Source organism: Salvia splendens, chromosome 10 (genome assembly GCF_004379255.2).
Source record: "Salvia splendens isolate huo1 chromosome 10, SspV2, whole genome shotgun sequence".
Classification (NCBI taxonomy): Eukaryota; Viridiplantae; Streptophyta; class Magnoliopsida; order Lamiales; family Lamiaceae; genus Salvia; species Salvia splendens.
Genome location: NC_056041.1, coordinates 3,425,878 through 3,443,188, shown reverse-complemented (window position 1 = coordinate 3,443,188; position 17,311 = coordinate 3,425,878). Strand labels below are relative to the sequence as shown.

General features: G+C 38.4%; 2 protein-coding genes across 2 annotated transcripts; one reads left to right on the top strand and one right to left on the bottom strand.

The window, feature by feature from the left end:
• The first annotated feature begins 297 nt into the window (after window positions 1-297).
• On the top strand, window positions 298-9,996 carry LOC121751829 (DDB1- and CUL4-associated factor homolog 1-like). Its single transcript, XM_042146625.1, has 14 exons — window positions 298-687; window positions 2,394-2,475; window positions 2,719-2,835; window positions 3,082-3,245; window positions 3,338-4,181; window positions 4,266-4,363; window positions 4,485-4,908; window positions 5,081-5,674; window positions 5,751-5,930; window positions 6,037-6,570; window positions 6,694-6,804; window positions 7,260-7,378; window positions 7,462-9,037; window positions 9,156-9,996. The coding sequence occupies exons 1-14, from the start codon at window positions 473-475 to the stop codon at window positions 9,780-9,782; spliced, it is 5,685 nt and encodes a 1,894-aa protein (XP_042002559.1). The 5' UTR covers window positions 298-472; the 3' UTR covers window positions 9,783-9,996.
• A 984-nt stretch (window positions 9,997-10,980) lies between these two features.
• Window positions 10,981-16,666, bottom strand: LOC121750437. Its single transcript, XM_042144974.1, has 14 exons — window positions 16,398-16,666; window positions 15,483-15,610; window positions 15,200-15,385; window positions 14,297-14,365; window positions 14,154-14,210; window positions 13,598-13,651; window positions 13,459-13,521; window positions 13,308-13,370; window positions 12,774-12,938; window positions 12,542-12,697; window positions 12,040-12,120; window positions 11,875-11,936; window positions 11,649-11,764; window positions 10,981-11,372 (listed from the first exon to the last, which is right to left on the bottom strand). Exons 1-13 carry the CDS (start codon window positions 16,570-16,572, stop codon window positions 11,683-11,685), a joined length of 1,341 nt encoding a protein of 446 aa, XP_042000908.1. The 5' UTR covers window positions 16,573-16,666; the 3' UTR covers window positions 10,981-11,372; window positions 11,649-11,682.
• Window positions 16,667-17,311: the final 645 nt, after the last annotated feature.

Below are 17,311 nucleotides of genomic sequence, written 5' to 3'. Positions count from 1 at the left end.
AAATATTGTAGATAGCTGTTCACACATAATCTTCAATGGGATTGAAATTATTTACAATTTTAAATAAATATTTATGTAGTAAATCTGTTCTCGATTTGAAGCGCTAATAATAACTATTGCAATTTTGCAACATAATTGTAAGCTTCCCCATTCGATGAGAAATACTAGTAAAACAAAATTTTACTTTCATAATAACAGTCTGGAACCAAATTTTACAACCGCCGCCCTCAAAATAAAATAAAAATAAAAGAAACCCTTAACTCGCAGTAGTACCCCGCGCATTAACGAATGTACATTGCAGGCTTCTGGGGCTGCTTCCATTTCCCCCTCACGAAATAGTATAAATACGCACTAAAACACACAGCACACACGCATTGTTGGTGTTCGAATTGAAAATTTGATTTCATAGAATTTCGTGTGATTGAAGCCGCCTATCGTGCCACAGTTGTTTCATTGGGAGCCAATTATTGCAATGGAGGCGCCTACGGGAGCTGAGCCACAAGCTCAGCCGGAGGCGTCCGCCCCGGCAGCGGCGGAGGGGGTTGAGGAGCGGCAGGAGGAGGATGAGAACGACCTTTTGATGGCCAAGGCGCAGTCGTTGATGGATAAGATCATTGCGCGCCGTGAGAATCCTAACCCCGACTTTCTCCATGCCCTCGCCACCATTCTGGAGACTCAGGAATCCAGGTTGCGTTTTCTTACGATCAGTCTGCTGGAATATTTTTGTTTTCTATCTCTACTCAGTTAACTATTTGGTTTTGATATATTGATTTTCGGTGATGGATGCTGTGTTCGTGTTAATTGTATTCATTGGGGCGGTTTTATTTCGTTTCACCACGCGGTGCTAGCATCTTATGCTGTTGGTGGTAGAAATAAAGTAATTAGGATTATGAATTGTATTGGTTTCAGGAGGAAGTGCATTTTTTTGAATAGTTTGATTTGCTGCCGAAAGACAGGATTTTTTCTTATTTTGTTCTAGAGCTGAGATATCATTCCTTGAGTGTACTGAACTTTTTTTTTGTTCCGGGTTTGGGAGAGACGCATGACCCTCATGCGTCTCTCTTTTAATGAGACGCATGATGATTATGCGTCTTTCATAAAGACGCATGAGGGTCATGCGTCTTTAAAAAAATGAAACAAAAGAGAGACGCATGACCCTCATGCGTCTTTATGAAAGACGCATAATCATCATGCGTCTCATTAAAAGAGAGACGCATGAGGGTCATGCGTCTCTCCCAAACCCGGAACAAAAAAAAAGTTCAGTACACTCAAGGAATGATATCTCAGCTCTAGAACAAAATAAGAAAAAACCCCCGAAAGACACTGAGCTGGAAGCTAATAAGAACTATGGGATTCTAAATAATTAGTGTTTGCCTTTTTTTTCTTCCTTTTCTGGGGTAGGGGTTGCTGTGTTATGCATTGTAATGGTAGAGTAGACTAGCTTGTAGGACTTTGATAGTGGTCAAAAGTAGTTTGTTCAAAGAATTTGACATATTAAGTTCCTCTATACATCCACGTTCAACCTAAGATGTGATTTTAATTCTGTAAGAGTTGACTGCAAACTGGAATTGTAGAATTATAACACCAAAATTACAATTCTTTCAAGGTTATTTTACCAATTAAGTTTGATCCTTTTTGATGTTCATGTGTCTATTGTAGAGATACATTTCTATGTTACTATGATAGGACAGAGAAATATTGTGTTATTGTACTTACTACTGTCTTTAATCCTAAAAAGAATAGAATAATATCAAAATGGGTGAAACTCGAACTTCTTGATGGCCAAAATTTCATCCTGTGGGCGATAATGTGACTGTAGTAATGTTCTACTGTACTTTTGGGCCTAAGATGCTGGGTTAAGTATACCTAGTCAGGATGATTGTTATGTATGGAGTCACGTATCATAAAGAATTTGTTCCCATTTCATTGAGTTAGAGAAAGTAGACTACTCACCGGAAAGTTCCGCACTTCATTTGTTTTTCAATATGATGCGATAATATCTACAATGTCCTTCATTCTTGTTGATACTTTTTTCAAAGTGGTACCAGAGTTGTATAATTACCTATATATATATATATAGGGTTGCGTTAGTGTGCTAACTAATTTACAGCAATAACTAATAACTTTCAATTCCGTGTATTAAAATTATCAACATAAAGATATAATTATATCAATACAACATGTAAATTTAAATATCAACACAAAGACATAAGTTTATCAATACAAGAAGATTGATAAATTTATATCTTTGCGTTGATATTTTTAACATACAAAATTGATATTTAGTTATTAGTTATTATATAAAAAGTTAGTATTTGATCACACCCCTATATATATATATATATATATATATATATATTGGGGAACTGACAAGTTTAATTTTGGATGTGTAGCTACATGGAAGGCACGGATCAATCTTCGACAAGTAATGGCAGGTCTTCTCATAATATTGGGCGACTTGGAAATCTTATTCGGGTATTTAACTATTCATCATTGTCTTATGCTTTTGATTTTGGCAACCTTTTGTGCTAGCTTGTGTCTCAGTCTAATATGTAGAACACGAAGGAATATGGCCTAAGGGGTAGTTCAAGGCTTACCCACCTCTCTGCAGCATGCGACTTAGTGGTTTTGAATATGCATCTGTGCGGCTGAATGCCATGCAAGCTATCCCTTTTAACTAGTTTTGAGATGTTGCTTAATATATCTTACTTTCTACAGGAGAACGACGAATTTTTTGAGTTGATAACTTCCAAATTTCTAGCTGAAGGAAGAGGTTCAGTACCGTTACAGGCAGCTACTACAAGGCTTCTTTTCAGTTGTTCGCTAACTTGGATGGTATGATAGTAGTTATTGATTCATGATAACCTAAACATCTTGATCTATTTCTAACAAATCTTGTGTGCTACAGAGAGATTACTTTTTTCCCCATCAGTTTTGTTAATGTTCTTGATGGACTATTAGAGGGATTACTTTCTTTTGGTCATAAACTTGTGCACTGTTCTTAATGGGATGTAAAGGGATTACATTCTTCTATTCATAAACATTGTTTCATGGTCTTGATGTAAGTAACCTTGAATGCAGTATCCACATGTATTTGAAGATAACGTCCTAGCTAACTTAAGAGGGTGGGTGATGGAGGAGATTCCTCGCTCATCCGGTGATGACCGTCAGGGGAAAAGAAAATCGTCAGATTTTGAAATGTTACAAACATACTCTACTGCTCTTCTTGCTGTATGCTTGCCCTGGTTGGTTCTGAATCTGCCTATTTTCCCAATATCTTTTTATGGTGTCTGTCTCTCTTTCTCGTTGTAACCTTTTTCCTTCATTGGCATTTCAGTGTTGGTCATCTTGTGGAAGATGTCTTAACATCTGGAATATCAGCTAAGCTAATGCGATATTTACGAGTTCGAGTTTTAGGTGATACGAGCACAAATCAGAAAGATGGCAATATATCAGTAGACAACAAAAGTGCACCAACCATCACCTTCCCTAAAATGAAAGAGGAAGGTAGGAGTAGGTCGCGGCTAGCGATAGAGGCTTCTCACTTGGATGCAGACACTTCAAGAATGCATAGTGATAAGGATCATGATCGAAATGCTTCCCTATTGGATGAATGTGGGATTGATGAGGAGTCCCCTGATAGTATGGTTCTTGAGGTTGATGGTTATGAACCAGAAGCAGACGGTGAAGAAAAATGCAATATTAGAGATTTTCGCGAGTCAAAAACAAAACTTTGTGGAAGATCTCATAGGGAAGAAGATGTTGAAGAAAATATGAGAGATGACTCTTCCAGACGAAAAACAAATCGTGGATTTTCCAGAACACGAGGAAAGGTTAGGTCAAGCGAAGGATTATCTGAGAGTGAGCAAGCTATGATCTCCCCAACTTCTGGCAGTAGGTCAGGGCAGGCACGGAGTGGAGCTAGAAATCAGGATCTAAGAAGATTTTCAGACTCTAAAAAGAGTCTAGGAACAAATTATGTTGATACTTTCATCCCTCAGAGAGAAGACAATGATGATTGCTTCCAGAACTGCAAAGTTGGAAACAAAGACATCACCGATTTGGTTAAAAAAGCTGTAAAAGCTGCTGAAGCTGAAGCAAGAGCAGCCAATGCTCCTGCTGAAGCCATACGGGCTGCTGGTGATGATGCTGCTGAAGTGGTTAAAACTGCTGCTTTGGAGGTGAGCGTACTATTTTCTTGCTCTTTCTTTCTGAATGCATATATGCATGAACTATTCACACACATCTGTTTACTATCGAACCAGGAGTACAATAAGACAAGTGATGAAGAGGCTGCTGTGCTTGCTGCTTCTAGAGCTGCCTCTACTGTCATAGATGCTGGTAATGCAGTTCCTGCTCCGAGGTGGGTAGTATGTTTCACGGAATGGCTTGGTCTTGATCAAATAACTCAATAAGTGGCATATGTTTTGTGTCATCGCTTACGCACTGCACTTTGATTTTACTCGACCTTTTGTCCCTTGTAGAGATTCAAGCAATGTTGATAGTGATTCAGGGGATTCAAAGGCTACAGATGCAGATTTGAGTGAAATTGTTTCTGAAGTCTCAATACCAGACAACCACTCTCTTGCGAAGCTAAGGGAAAAGTTCTGTATCCAGTGCCTTGTAGTGCTGGGAGAGTATGTTGAAGTTCTTGGTCCTATGCTCCATGAGAAGGGGGTTGATGTTTCTCTTGCATTAATTCAGCGAAGTCTGAAGCACAAAGAGGCATCAACTGGTATGCGTCTTTTGCCCGATATTTTGAAATTGATTTGTGCCTTGGCTGCTCATCGTAAGTTTGCTGCGTTATTCGTGGATCGTGGTGGCATGCAAAGACTGCTTGCTGTTCCTAGAATTGCGCTGACATATCTTGGCTTGTCATCCTGCTTATCAACAATAGGTTCAATCCAGGTAATTTGTGGCGTCTTCTTCGGTTTGTTTGTTGCTTTTAATATATCTGCAGTTTGACATGACATTATAGGTCTATGTATGCTCTCTTATGCTCAATGCTCATAAACTAGAATTTGGTTTTTATTAGAGTTGTTTGAGAAGGCACCTTTCACTAACAAGATATCTTTGGCAGGGGATAATGGAGCGTGTTTGTGCCCTACCTTCAGATGTAATCAGTCAGATTGTTGAATTGGCTCTACAACTTATTGAGTGTTCACAAGATCATCAAGCCCGAAAGAATGCAGCATCGTTTTTTGCTGCCACTTTTGTCTTCAGAGCCATCATTGATGCATTTGATTCACATGATGGTTTGCAGAGACTAATGTCTCTTTTGCGTGATGCTGCCTCGGTAAGATCCGGGGTTTCTACTGGGCAATCAAGTAACTCAGGATCTCTTCGAAATGATCGGTCCACTGGAGATGTACTGACCTCTTCAGAGAAAAACATAGCTTATCAGACCTGTATAACACTGCTTCAATATTTCAGAGCACATTTCCTTTTGCTTGTGGATTCGGTAAGACCTATGAAAAATATTCGAAGTGTGCCTAGAAACATTTCTAGGGCAGCAAACAAGCCACTGGACATAAGCAATGAGGCAATGGATGCTGTTTTCCGGCAAATACAGAAGGATCGGAAGCTGGGCCCTGCGCTTGCAAAGGCACGTTGGCCTGTAGTTGACAAATTTTTGCTATCAAATGGTCATACCATTATGTTGGAGTTGTGTCAGGTTTGGTTTAGAATTATTTGACTTCCTCTGCATTATGATCCTAGTTCTCTTTATTAAACCACATGTTTGCTTGTAGGCCCCACCAGTAGAGCGCTATTTGCGTGATTTGCTTCAGTACGCCCTTGGTGTGCTGCAGATTGTAACTTTGGTACCTTATAGCCGCAAGCCTATTCTAAATGCCACTTTAAGCAATGACCGAGTGGGTATAGCTGTCATCTTGGATGCTGCAAATGGCGCTGGCTATGTTGAACCCGAGGTAAAATTTGCACCCAAAGCTGTGTGCTTTTTATTTTGGCTTTTTGGGTGTTTCTTTGTCTATTTACAGCTAATTAATTTATTACATCATTTTTTAAAAATCTCAGATTGTTGAGCCAGCATTGAACCTTTTGATCAATCTCGTTTGCCCCCCACCATCGATCAGCAACAAACCAAGCTCTAACATGCAAGGACAACATGCTTATTCTAGCCAAACTGGAAATGGTTCTGCTGTGGAGCCCAGGGAAAAAAATGGCGAAAGGAACATTATGGAACGATCAGTCAATGTTCCTGTTCAGAATGAACTAAGGGAACGAAATGGAGAACCTGCTTCTGTGGACAGAGGTGGCTCAGTAGCTCCATCACCTTCACCAGTGGCTTCTGGCCTAGTCGGAGATCGAAGGATATCGTTAGGTGCTGGAGCAGGTGGTGCTGGGCTTGCTGCACAACTGGAACAATGCTATAGGCAAGCCAGAGAAGCTGTTCGTGCAAACAACGGTATCAAGGTTCTTCTTCAGCTTCTTCAACCAAGGATGGTAACATCTCCTGCTGCTCTTGATTGTCTTCGTGCTCTAACATGCCGAGTTCTTCTTGGTTTGGCCAGAGATGACACAATTGCTCATATATTAACAAAGCTTCAGGTCTGTATTACTTGATTTCTGATATATTGTTTGGCATAGACTCATAATCAATTAAATAAATTGCCATCTCAGTAATAGATGAAGTTTCACCAAACGTTTGTTGTCATTTTGATTTCTATTCAGATAGGGAAAAAACTCTCAGAGCTTATTCGGGATTCAGGGGGCCAATCTGCTGGAGGTGAGCAAAACAGGTGGCAGGCAGAGCTCGCTCAAGTGACTTTTGAGCTGATTGGAGTAAGCACTAATTTGTTAACATAAATTTGAAATATGAGACAGGAGTGGTGGGTTGACTGGGTGTCCGTGCCATTGCTAATCACTGCAGTTTAGATACGTTTCTTATATATGCACCATTTCATTTATGGTCAGTGAAAATATAGGCTAGCCAACACTGTTAAGAACTTAAGACTAGATTAGCTGAATCGGGGTAAAATGGCCATGGTTTAGTCTTTGGAAGTTCGTCCCTCCACCAGAATATTGCACACACCATCTCAATGCCATTGAGCATTAAGAGACATGCTACATGCTATTGGTTTATTAATGATTGACTATACTAATACATCAAAAGTACTACTTTTTGTGGTTAAAACTGTTATCAAAGTAGTTAGTGTATGCTGACCTTTTTACTATAAAATATTAGCCACAGCATGTACTTTTTTATTTAAGTTGATGATATTGTTCTGTATTTGAAGGTTGTAACTAATTCTGGGCGTGCGAGTACTTTAGCAGCCAGTGATGCTGCCATGCCAACCTTGAGGCGTATAGAAAGAGCTGCCATAGCTGCTGCTACTCCCATTTCTTATCATTCTAGGTATTCAAGGATTCCTTGTCATGGATTATAAATGCATACGATTTTCTTATGTCTGTTTTCATAACATGCCCTTTCAAATTCAGGGAACTTTTGCTGTTGATGCACGAACACCTTCAAGCATCTGGTTTAGCAGAAAGTGCAGCTACCCTTCTTAAAGAGGCTAAGTTAACACCCTTGCCATCATTAGCTGCTCCTTCATCTTTAGCACATCAAGCCACTGGACAAGAAGCTTCTGCAATACAAATTCAATGGCCATCAGCTCGTGCCGCTTGCGGATTCTTGTCAGATAAATCAAAAAATACGTTTCATCGGGAAGATTCCAGTTTCAGATCTGATTCAGCTTATGCTTCTTCAAAGAAGAAAACATTTCAATCATCAGCTTCTCATAGTCGCTCAAAAGTTCCACCCAAACCAGAGGATAGTCCAGTAGTGTCAAGCAGCAAAATAAATTTCAATTTAGAACAAGCCTCTTTAGCTGCAGATGGTGTGGGGACTCCATTACTGTCTGTTCCAAAATTTGGTGGTGATGCAGATTCTCAGATTAGAACCCCAATAGTGTTGCCAATGAAACGCAAATTGACAGACTTGAAAGAAAGTGTGTTGGGCTCATCAGCAAAACGACTTAACACTGGTGAACAATCACTTAGATCTCCTTGTTTCACCACACCTAATACTTCTCGAAGAGGTAGTCTTTATTCTGATGCAGCTCTGTTCTGCACACCGATCTCTACTCCGAGGGAGTATCAAAGTAGGGATATTGATGAAAATCAGTTGACTGGTCTGGCTTCTTCCTCCCAATTGCTCAGTGATCCACAACCTTCTGGCTCTGAACGGCTTACCCTGGATTCTCTTGTTGTCCAGTACTTAAAGCACCAGCATCGTCAATGTTCTGCACCAATTACAACTTTACCTCCTCTTTCACTCTTGCAACCCCATGTTTGTCCAGAACCAAAAAGAAGTCTTGATGCTCCATCAAATGTCACGTCCCGTCTTAGCAACCGGGAATTTAGAAGAAAGGATGGGGCAATTCATGGACTTCGAAAGGATCGCCAGTTTGTTTATAGTAGATTCAGGCCATGGAGAAGTTGCCGTGATGACACTAGTTCACTATTAACATGCATTGCATTCCTAGGAGATTCTTCTCGGATTGCGGCTGGTGGGCATACTGGGGATCTGAAAGTGTTCGACTCTAACAGCAACATTGTATTGGACAGTTGTACAAGTCATCAGTCTCCTCTTACACTTCTGCAGTCTCACTTTTCTGGCGACAATCAGCTTATACTTTCTTCAAGTTCAATGGATGTTCGCCTATGGAATGCGTCTTTGGTATCTGCTGGTCCCAAGCACTCATTTGATGGAATCAAAGCTGCTAAATTTAGTAATTCAGGTGGAATGTTTGCAGCACTAAGATCAGATTCATCACGCCGTGAGATTCTTTTGTATGATATTCACACGTGTCAGTTGGACTTGATGTTGTCTGATACATCTACCAACGTTTCTGGTCGTGGGCATGCGTATTCTCTAGCTCATTTTAGCCCATCCGACTCTATGTTGCTTTGGAATGGAGTTTTGTGGGATCGAAGGGTTTCAGGTCCAATTCATCGGTTTGATCTATTTACAGATTACGGTGGGGGCGGCTTTCATCCTGCTGGGAATGAGGTACGACCGTTGTTTGCTGGAATTCTAAAATGATGTTATATATGCAAATGTATGATATTTTAGCATTTACTACTGTTCTCTAATTAACTTCTTGCTACTTCTTAAAATGTTTTAACAGGTAATTATAAACTCTGAGGTTTGGGATCTTCGAAAGTTGAGGCTGCTTCGGAGCGTGCCATCGCTGGATCAAACAACGATTACATTTAATGGTAGTGGTGATGTCATCTATGGCATTCTGAGGAGAAATCTCGAGGATGTCACATCAGCTTTCAACACTCGCCGTGTGAAGCACCCTCTTTTCTCTGCTTTCCGCACTGTGGATGCTGTCAATTATTCGGATATTGCCATGATCCCCGTCGACCGCTGTGTGCTGGACTTTGCAACCGATCCAACCGATTCCTTTGTAGGTTTGATCACAATGGATGACCAGGACGAGATGTCCTCCTCCGCAAGGGTGTGTGAGATCGGAAGGCGCAAGCCTACAGATGACGACTCCGATCCTGATGATGCGGAGAGTGATGAGGAGGATGAAGATGACGAAGGTGAGGATGACTCAATTTTGGATGGGGATGTGGAAGTTGATGGTGACGATATGAGCAATGAGGACGACAGTGCAAGCGACTTGGACGATGATGAGGGGGATTTCCTGATGGGTTTTGACGATGGGATGCTGGAGCTCGTGACTGAAGGCGACGACAGCGACATTGTGGAATCTTTTAGCAGCGGGGATGAAGATGATTTATAGAGTGAAATACAGACATCAGATTTTGTAATTAATGTCTGTTATCCAGATTGTAGGGAAAGAAATAGGCGTGTATAACATTATGTGGGAAGAGTATAATCAAATTTTGTCCCTTATTTAAACATTCATTGAACTCGTTCCAGATACTAGAATTATTCTTTTACATTTTTTGTACACGAACATGCTTCATCATGAGAGGTTTTCATTTTTAGTTTCACAGTGTGATTTATTGAAGAAATTTCAGGTTCTGGGCAGGCAGTTTAACCAACTAGTGATAAGATTTTCAAATAATGAAGATAAATATAAAAAGCGAATATAGGATGAAAATTGTAAACATACAAATACATATTTGTGTTGTCGTTTAGCTTGTGAATTAATTTGGAGAAAAAGTATTGCAATAAAGAATTAAATCTCAATTTTAACCTAAATAAATGGAAGGCAAACTATAACTCTCTAGCACCATTCCAATTTAAATCCAAATATAAGGCTAATTAATATATAAATTTAATAACTTAATTATATATAAAAAAATTAATGATAGTGCACTATTTAAAATGTGTTTCAACACTTCTTCAAGAAGCTACCATTTTATTGGATTCATTATTTGTCCAAATATTTTTGCCTTCAAATATTAATTAATTAATTATTTAATTATTTTCATGTCTAAAATATTTTGGAAGTCTTAAAAATAAAATAAAAAGATACTTCATATTTCCATTTTCCATCTAAAAAGGACAATCAAAGTCTTTTCACGCAACTTGCACTTTAGATTAGGATACACCAAATATTTGTGATTTCAGAGCCCATTGGGCTAAATTTATTGGTGGGATTTTTATCTCTCACATTAGTGTTGAGGCTGAAATTTGAAACGGTGACGTGTCAGATGAATAGTAGACTTTTGGCTGAAGAATTGTACTTCCTCTCTCTCATAGTAATAGACGAGATTTTAAAGATATTATTTTATATGCAAAGAAAAGAGAGAACATATTATATTTATATTAATGTGAAGGATGGCTTTTTTTCCAAAAAAAAGGAAATATAATATTTTTTATGAAACAAGCAAAAAAAGAAAATATGACATCTATAATGATACATAGGGAGGGGAGGGCAGTGCAGTACTAGAAATCTAGAATGGTAGATTCCGAGTAGTAACTTCAGAATCACTACAAAAAACATTCCATTAAAAGGTCTTGAATCAAGCTAAGGACAAAAGAGAAAATCCAATTAAATTACTATTAAATTACATAAATGAACATATTAAGCAGAGTTGAAACAGTTTTACATCCAAAAAGAGTGATTAAAAAAGGACCTGGACGATATAAATATCAAACGCCATGATACACAAACCCCAACTACTACAATTTTTGAAACTACCATGTAAAATATCCTGAGATCTAGATATATCCTTACCCAGATTCTCTATTCTACACGAGACTGAAAATTTGCAAAAACTTCCAAGATCAAAAGTGTACTTAATGAACAAATGGAACTCCGATCGCTCCAACGCCATCGAGGGACCATACATAGTATCTGCCCACGATAGCAAACAGAAATGAAAATTGTAGCACTTCCATACACTCGGGAGCAGACTATCTGCAAGGCAAGACAAGCCAAGGCAGGGAGGGTGACATAAGTAATACGTAAATGAAAACAGTGACAATCGTCATACGATAATTAAGTATCAATCCAATGTAATCAATGGATTGAGTCACTACTAAAGCTTCACACACATAAGGGTGTGAAATGAGGGGTTGTGTTTCCCACACTAAAATATAATGTGTGTCTAAGCATGTGTCAATCGCATGGAAAAAATTGGGTGTAGACTTTATATCAGACGAGCGTAAACACACAGTGAAGTTTATGGCACACCTTGTGTAATCACATTGGAATACATTAGCAGGTTTTACTTGTCTGAATGTACACGTTTTCCTTTGCGACGAGCATTGTGTGTATTGCCCTGTCGGGTGTGCTTCTTCCCCTTTTTACTGCAATATGTATAGATTGATTGGTAAATATCAGCTCTAGAAACACTTTCAAATCTCCAAAGAGGTAACATCTTTCTCGTAAGCAATGTAAATATAAAGACCACACTAACCCAAATAAAGCTGAAAAGATTTTCAACAGTAAGATGATAGGCAAAGCTAGCAATGCGGAAGCCTACAACATAAAAAATAAGTTATCGAGCAAACATTGTATTAGTCATTTGATTTAATAAAACTGAAACAAAAGAAATAGTAGTCAATATAACTATGCAACTTACAGAAAACCAAACCAGCTCTTTCGTAGCAAGAGGTTTTGTAAACTCGTGACTCTTGAGTTTGTCCTTAACTATGTCTTGAACCTACCACAGGGATCAGATTATTTTGAGATTAAAAATACTTATGCAATAAAAGCCAATAATTATGAGGAAAGCAGTACAATTTTCATTCAACAGAATATAAATTATGAGATACTCCCTCCGTCCCACTAAAGATGACCACTTTCCTTTTTGGTTTGTCCCAACAAAGATGACTCATTACTATGGAAACACCTTCATCTCTACTTTATTCCCTCTCTTACTTTACTCTCTCCACTTCACACACAATAAAATTGCATAAATTCCCGTGCCGCCCAAGGAAGGGGTCATCTTCCTTGGGATGGAGGGAGTACTATAGAGTGACAAACGATGTCTGTTAAGAAAACATTTCAAATAATGACCCTAATAGAAATAAATGTTATGGCCAGATCAATACCAGACTGACGGTTGGATAACCAGATATTACCTGACCATGATATACAGTTGCTGACTCAAGGAACTTTCGGTAAGCTTTAACTGCCTCCTGTGTGTATGGCTTCAGATTGGTCTGTAATTTGTCAACATGAGGTCTTGCAGCAGTGGCTACACTGTCAATATATGGTTTGCTTACTTTCCTCAATTCCTATGACAAAACATTTATTTCAGTTAAGAGAAGACACAACAGATAGAAGAGCTAGGTTGATCAATATGCAACTCACCTGGTAGTAAGGATTCGCAAGTTCCTGAACTTTAACAATGTGTGGAGTCACAGCTTCCTTAGACGCTTCATATATCTCCACAGTTTTTGTTGTTAGTGTGTGCACATGGGGTTCAATATTTGTGGCTATAACCACCCACTTTTCCTTGATGGATGGTACCAATTTCTTCACAAACATAGACAGAAGATTACTCAAACTGATACAAATAGGAGCAAATACAAAGTTCACAGATCAAGACATAACGAAGCAATTTACAACACTACTCTGCCACTTGCAGTTTAATCTTTACATCAGCTCAAGGGCATTACCAAAGACAAACTGAAACGCATAATCCTACTCCCAAGTATCCAAAAAGAAACCTAGATTAACAAGAAGTGCTTGTCGAAGACTAAAATAAACAGACAATATAAAAGGCAACACTGGTCGTATAGCAAGTATATAGACCAAATTCTTGCTTCCAGTATCAAATATTTTTTTTAAGTAAACCAAGTGCTAACAATAAAAAGGATGCAGCTTGGTACATAAATGACTTACAGTTTTGACTGTTTCAACATGTGGTGCGACCCATTCTTCAGCTTGGGCCTTCTTTTCAGTAGCCTGATGAAATTAAAGGTAACAATAGATCAATTAATAGGATGATGGGAAATCAAGTGGAATGTAAATAACATGAACCACAAACACTTGCCTTCTTTATCAACAACTCCAGAGCAGGCTTTCCATGCACTTTCCAGTTCTCCTCTAGAAGTGCCTGGCGATACAGATACCATGACCCAATTATATGGAAGACTTAATCATGAGAACTTTTACGGATATAAGATATATACCTGATAATTATTAAGATGAACTGCAAGCCAAGGGGGAAGCCAAGCACCATGAGCCTGATGTAAAATACACAAAGAAAAAAAAGTAATTAAGATACCACATAACACTGACAATTTCCTAAAAAGCCGCCTCAAAAGCCAAACAATATGGACACAGATCAAGCAACTGATTATGACAGTTCCAAGCATGAAACTAGTACATAAGCTCTGAATAGCTAGATTAAGTGCCTTTCTCTGTAATGCTTGCCTGCACATAATCACAATTCACAATCTACTAATTTTTTATGGCTTCAGGGAGAACCTATGCATTTGAGAGAACTTTTACCTTTAAACTGGTATACAAAATATTTCTGCAAGAGAGATGGCTTATTTACAATTTTACATGATACTAGCTACCAAGCAGGGAATCCCAAGTGGGCTATTTGGCTTAGAGGAATGCATAAATATGATTTCTATATAGTGTAAGCGTATACCCGACACTTGATAGGTTATTACTAATGACTGATTCTAGACGAATTGAAGAAAAAACAGCCATGCACAAACTAAAATGTAATAGTACCTGCATCAACTCCTTGGTTCTGGAAGTTGCTTCAAATTTTTCCTTCATCAATTCTTCCTGCACAGTGATTATAGAGAAGGAATGATCAACCATTCTAACAAAAGGAAAGAAACTAGGAAGCAGTTGAGTCATTGATAGCATACCTCAGCAATCTCAAGAGCTCGTTGAGTTTTACGTATCTTAGCTTTCTGGTCATCGATGATCTTCTGAAGCTGTATAACAGGGAAAAAATCATTCAGATAAGAAATGTAGATAATCTTACAATGACTATCCGTGGATAAGCATGTAAATCTTTCAGTTCCTAACAGTGTGACATCATTCCAACTCCAAGTTCTCGGTGTGTGTGAGATATGGGTTTGAAGAATATTTTGAGTTTTGGCGTGTGTGCCTTGACTTTGAAAATCCTATTGGATAATCATAACTCAGTGTTTATTGTATGATTTGGAAGAGAGTTCTTACTGTAAAATCATACTCCTCTCAAGTGTATGTTTAGTTATTATATTGGTTGGTTCAAAGGAACAATATATCTTACATTTATAGTGATAATGTATTTCGCATACATTCACATACATGTTTTGCTTCAGAAAATATATGTACATGCATAATAAATACTACTATATGTTACAATCTGGCTTCTAGAGGACAGGCCAATGTATATATAGAGTGTATGAAAGACAAGACTTGATAAGGAAAGGGGGCAGCCGGGAGGAGAAGAAATGAGTTAAATATTTGCTGCTTGTGTCTCAGTCTGATATGGCAATGTCGTGGGGGAATGGAAGGCTAACACAGAGACTAATAAAGGAAAGGTAATAAGCAAACTGGTTTTTGAAATCCCAAATTTAAATCGTCAATGCACACATGGATTAGAAGATCGAGAATCCAAATGGAATATGGAAGCTAATTTTGTGCTAAAGAATATTGAAGAAAGAATTCAGAAAACGCCCAAAATCCTTGAAGGATACACCTGGTTTCAACAAATGCATAAAATCTTACACCATAATTGACCTTATAACCAACATGGAACTGACAGAGATGGGGGGACTTACACTTGCAAGTTTAGCATTCAACTCGGGAACCTTTTTCTCTGCTTCAGTCAACCGATATACCAACACATCTTTCTCACTTATTTTAAGATGAAGATCGTTTGTGAGTTTCTCCACCTGCTTTTCCAGCTCTTCAGCTCTTGCATGTGCCTTTCCCACTTCTTCTGCAGCATCCAGTTTGCCTTTTTTCTGAAAAAAATAAAGAAATTGGAATTTGAAATGGACGTAACAGTTATTAACCTTCAAGGAATTATAATCATTTTCTTTGTAAATCCCAATCACTCACATGTAACGAGGCAATTTCACTTTTCAATGATGCAACAGTATCTGATTTTTCCTTGATTATCTTTTCTTTAGCTGCAACCGCCTGTTCCTTTTCTTTTAGTGCTCGAATTTTCTCCTCAATCTGGGATTCTTCATACATCAAAGAGAAAGAAGTATGAGAATAATCAGAGCCATTGTCAACAACAAAAGAAAGTCATATAGGGGGCACAGCGCAATGAAACAGGTACAAAGTTTTCACTAAAGGCATTCCATTTAGCAAATGTGATGCTGTTGAGTCAACTGAAGGTGACTAGACTTTCAACTCATGATCCTGGTAGTCTATACCTTAATTTCATTAGTCAAACCCTCACAAAGCTTTACCGTTAGACTGGTAATTAATGCTTTATCGATGCATCTTTACACCAGTATGTACTGTTCTGAAGACAAGGCTAGGTTTCTTTGACGCAACACAACGCACTCAGACAAACAGAAACTACCCCAGATATTGGAAATTCTACGTCCCAAGGCAGCAGCAACCTAGTAGTATTTTCCAACCAATCCACGGATGAACAACTCAATGCCACATAATATGATCCTTTAACTGAATACTAAAACTATACAGCTCATGCATCTGGGCTGGGCACATAACAGCCACAAAGATTTCAACTTACAAGCTCATAACGCCTAACCACTCATATGCTTCCATTCAAGTCGACTCTTCGACCATCACTTCGACATTCTCTATAACATAAATTGCCAACAATGTTCCCCAAATCAATTGAAACTTCCAATTTCTTACAATCAACGCTTCATCTGAAGCTTCACCAACAACGTCCCCAACACAAACCAACACTAATCGACCACGTTAAACAAATAAAATCACCAAAATTAATAATTGTTCAATCGTTGATATCCAAATTAATTTCGATCAACTAACCGAGACTGTGGATCGTGGACTTAAGTTGCTCAAGGACGGCAGAATCTGGACCGTCCGATCCGGCGAGTTTGACTTCCTCGACGGCATCTGAGACTGAGGCATCAGCTTCAGCTCCGACGTGCGCGAGTATTATAGAGAGAAATAAAGTCAGCAGGAACACTCTAAACGCCGCCATGACGCCGCTGGCGATTATCCGGCGCTCCGGCGATCGGATTTTGAGCAGGTTACGAGGTTTGAGTTTTTTTGGGTTTGGAAAAATATTTCCTTTTTTTCTTCACTACGTGGGGTGTGTTTATATATATATATACAAATCCGTATATGAGCTAGTATGAAATGTCGGAGTTACAAAATGACGTTATTGCCCTTACCTTTATACCAAAACTCTAGCCATAAACCCAGGGCGTTTTTATTATATTTTCACCTTAAAATAGGTAAATGAAATAAATTGGATTTACTACTTGTAAGTTTTGAAATTCCACACGTGAATTTTCTAAGTATTTAATCCAATTGTTTTATGTCAGGATTAGAAAATTAGATTCTGTTATTTATATGTATCAAATGTATTGGGATTAACACATTATTAATTCCTTCTGTTTTACTCTGTAGAAAAATACTTAAAAGGATATTTTCCCACAAATGAATAATTAGTGATGCTTCAGAAATAATGGCTTTGTGATTTTGGCGAATAATTGCAATTTTAGGATTCACTTGCTTTGACTAATATATACTATAAAATATAGTACTACTAGTAAGATTTAAATATGCTGCTAGTATAAGCTTTATATTAGCAATGAAAGAAATTTGGTGAATTGAGGAAGGGTAGGAGTGGTAGTTGAGGTTTGGGAGGCGTGGAGGAGCTATCTATGGTTGATCTTAAAATCAATTTTGTGTGCTATAATTAATTGCTTGTCCTG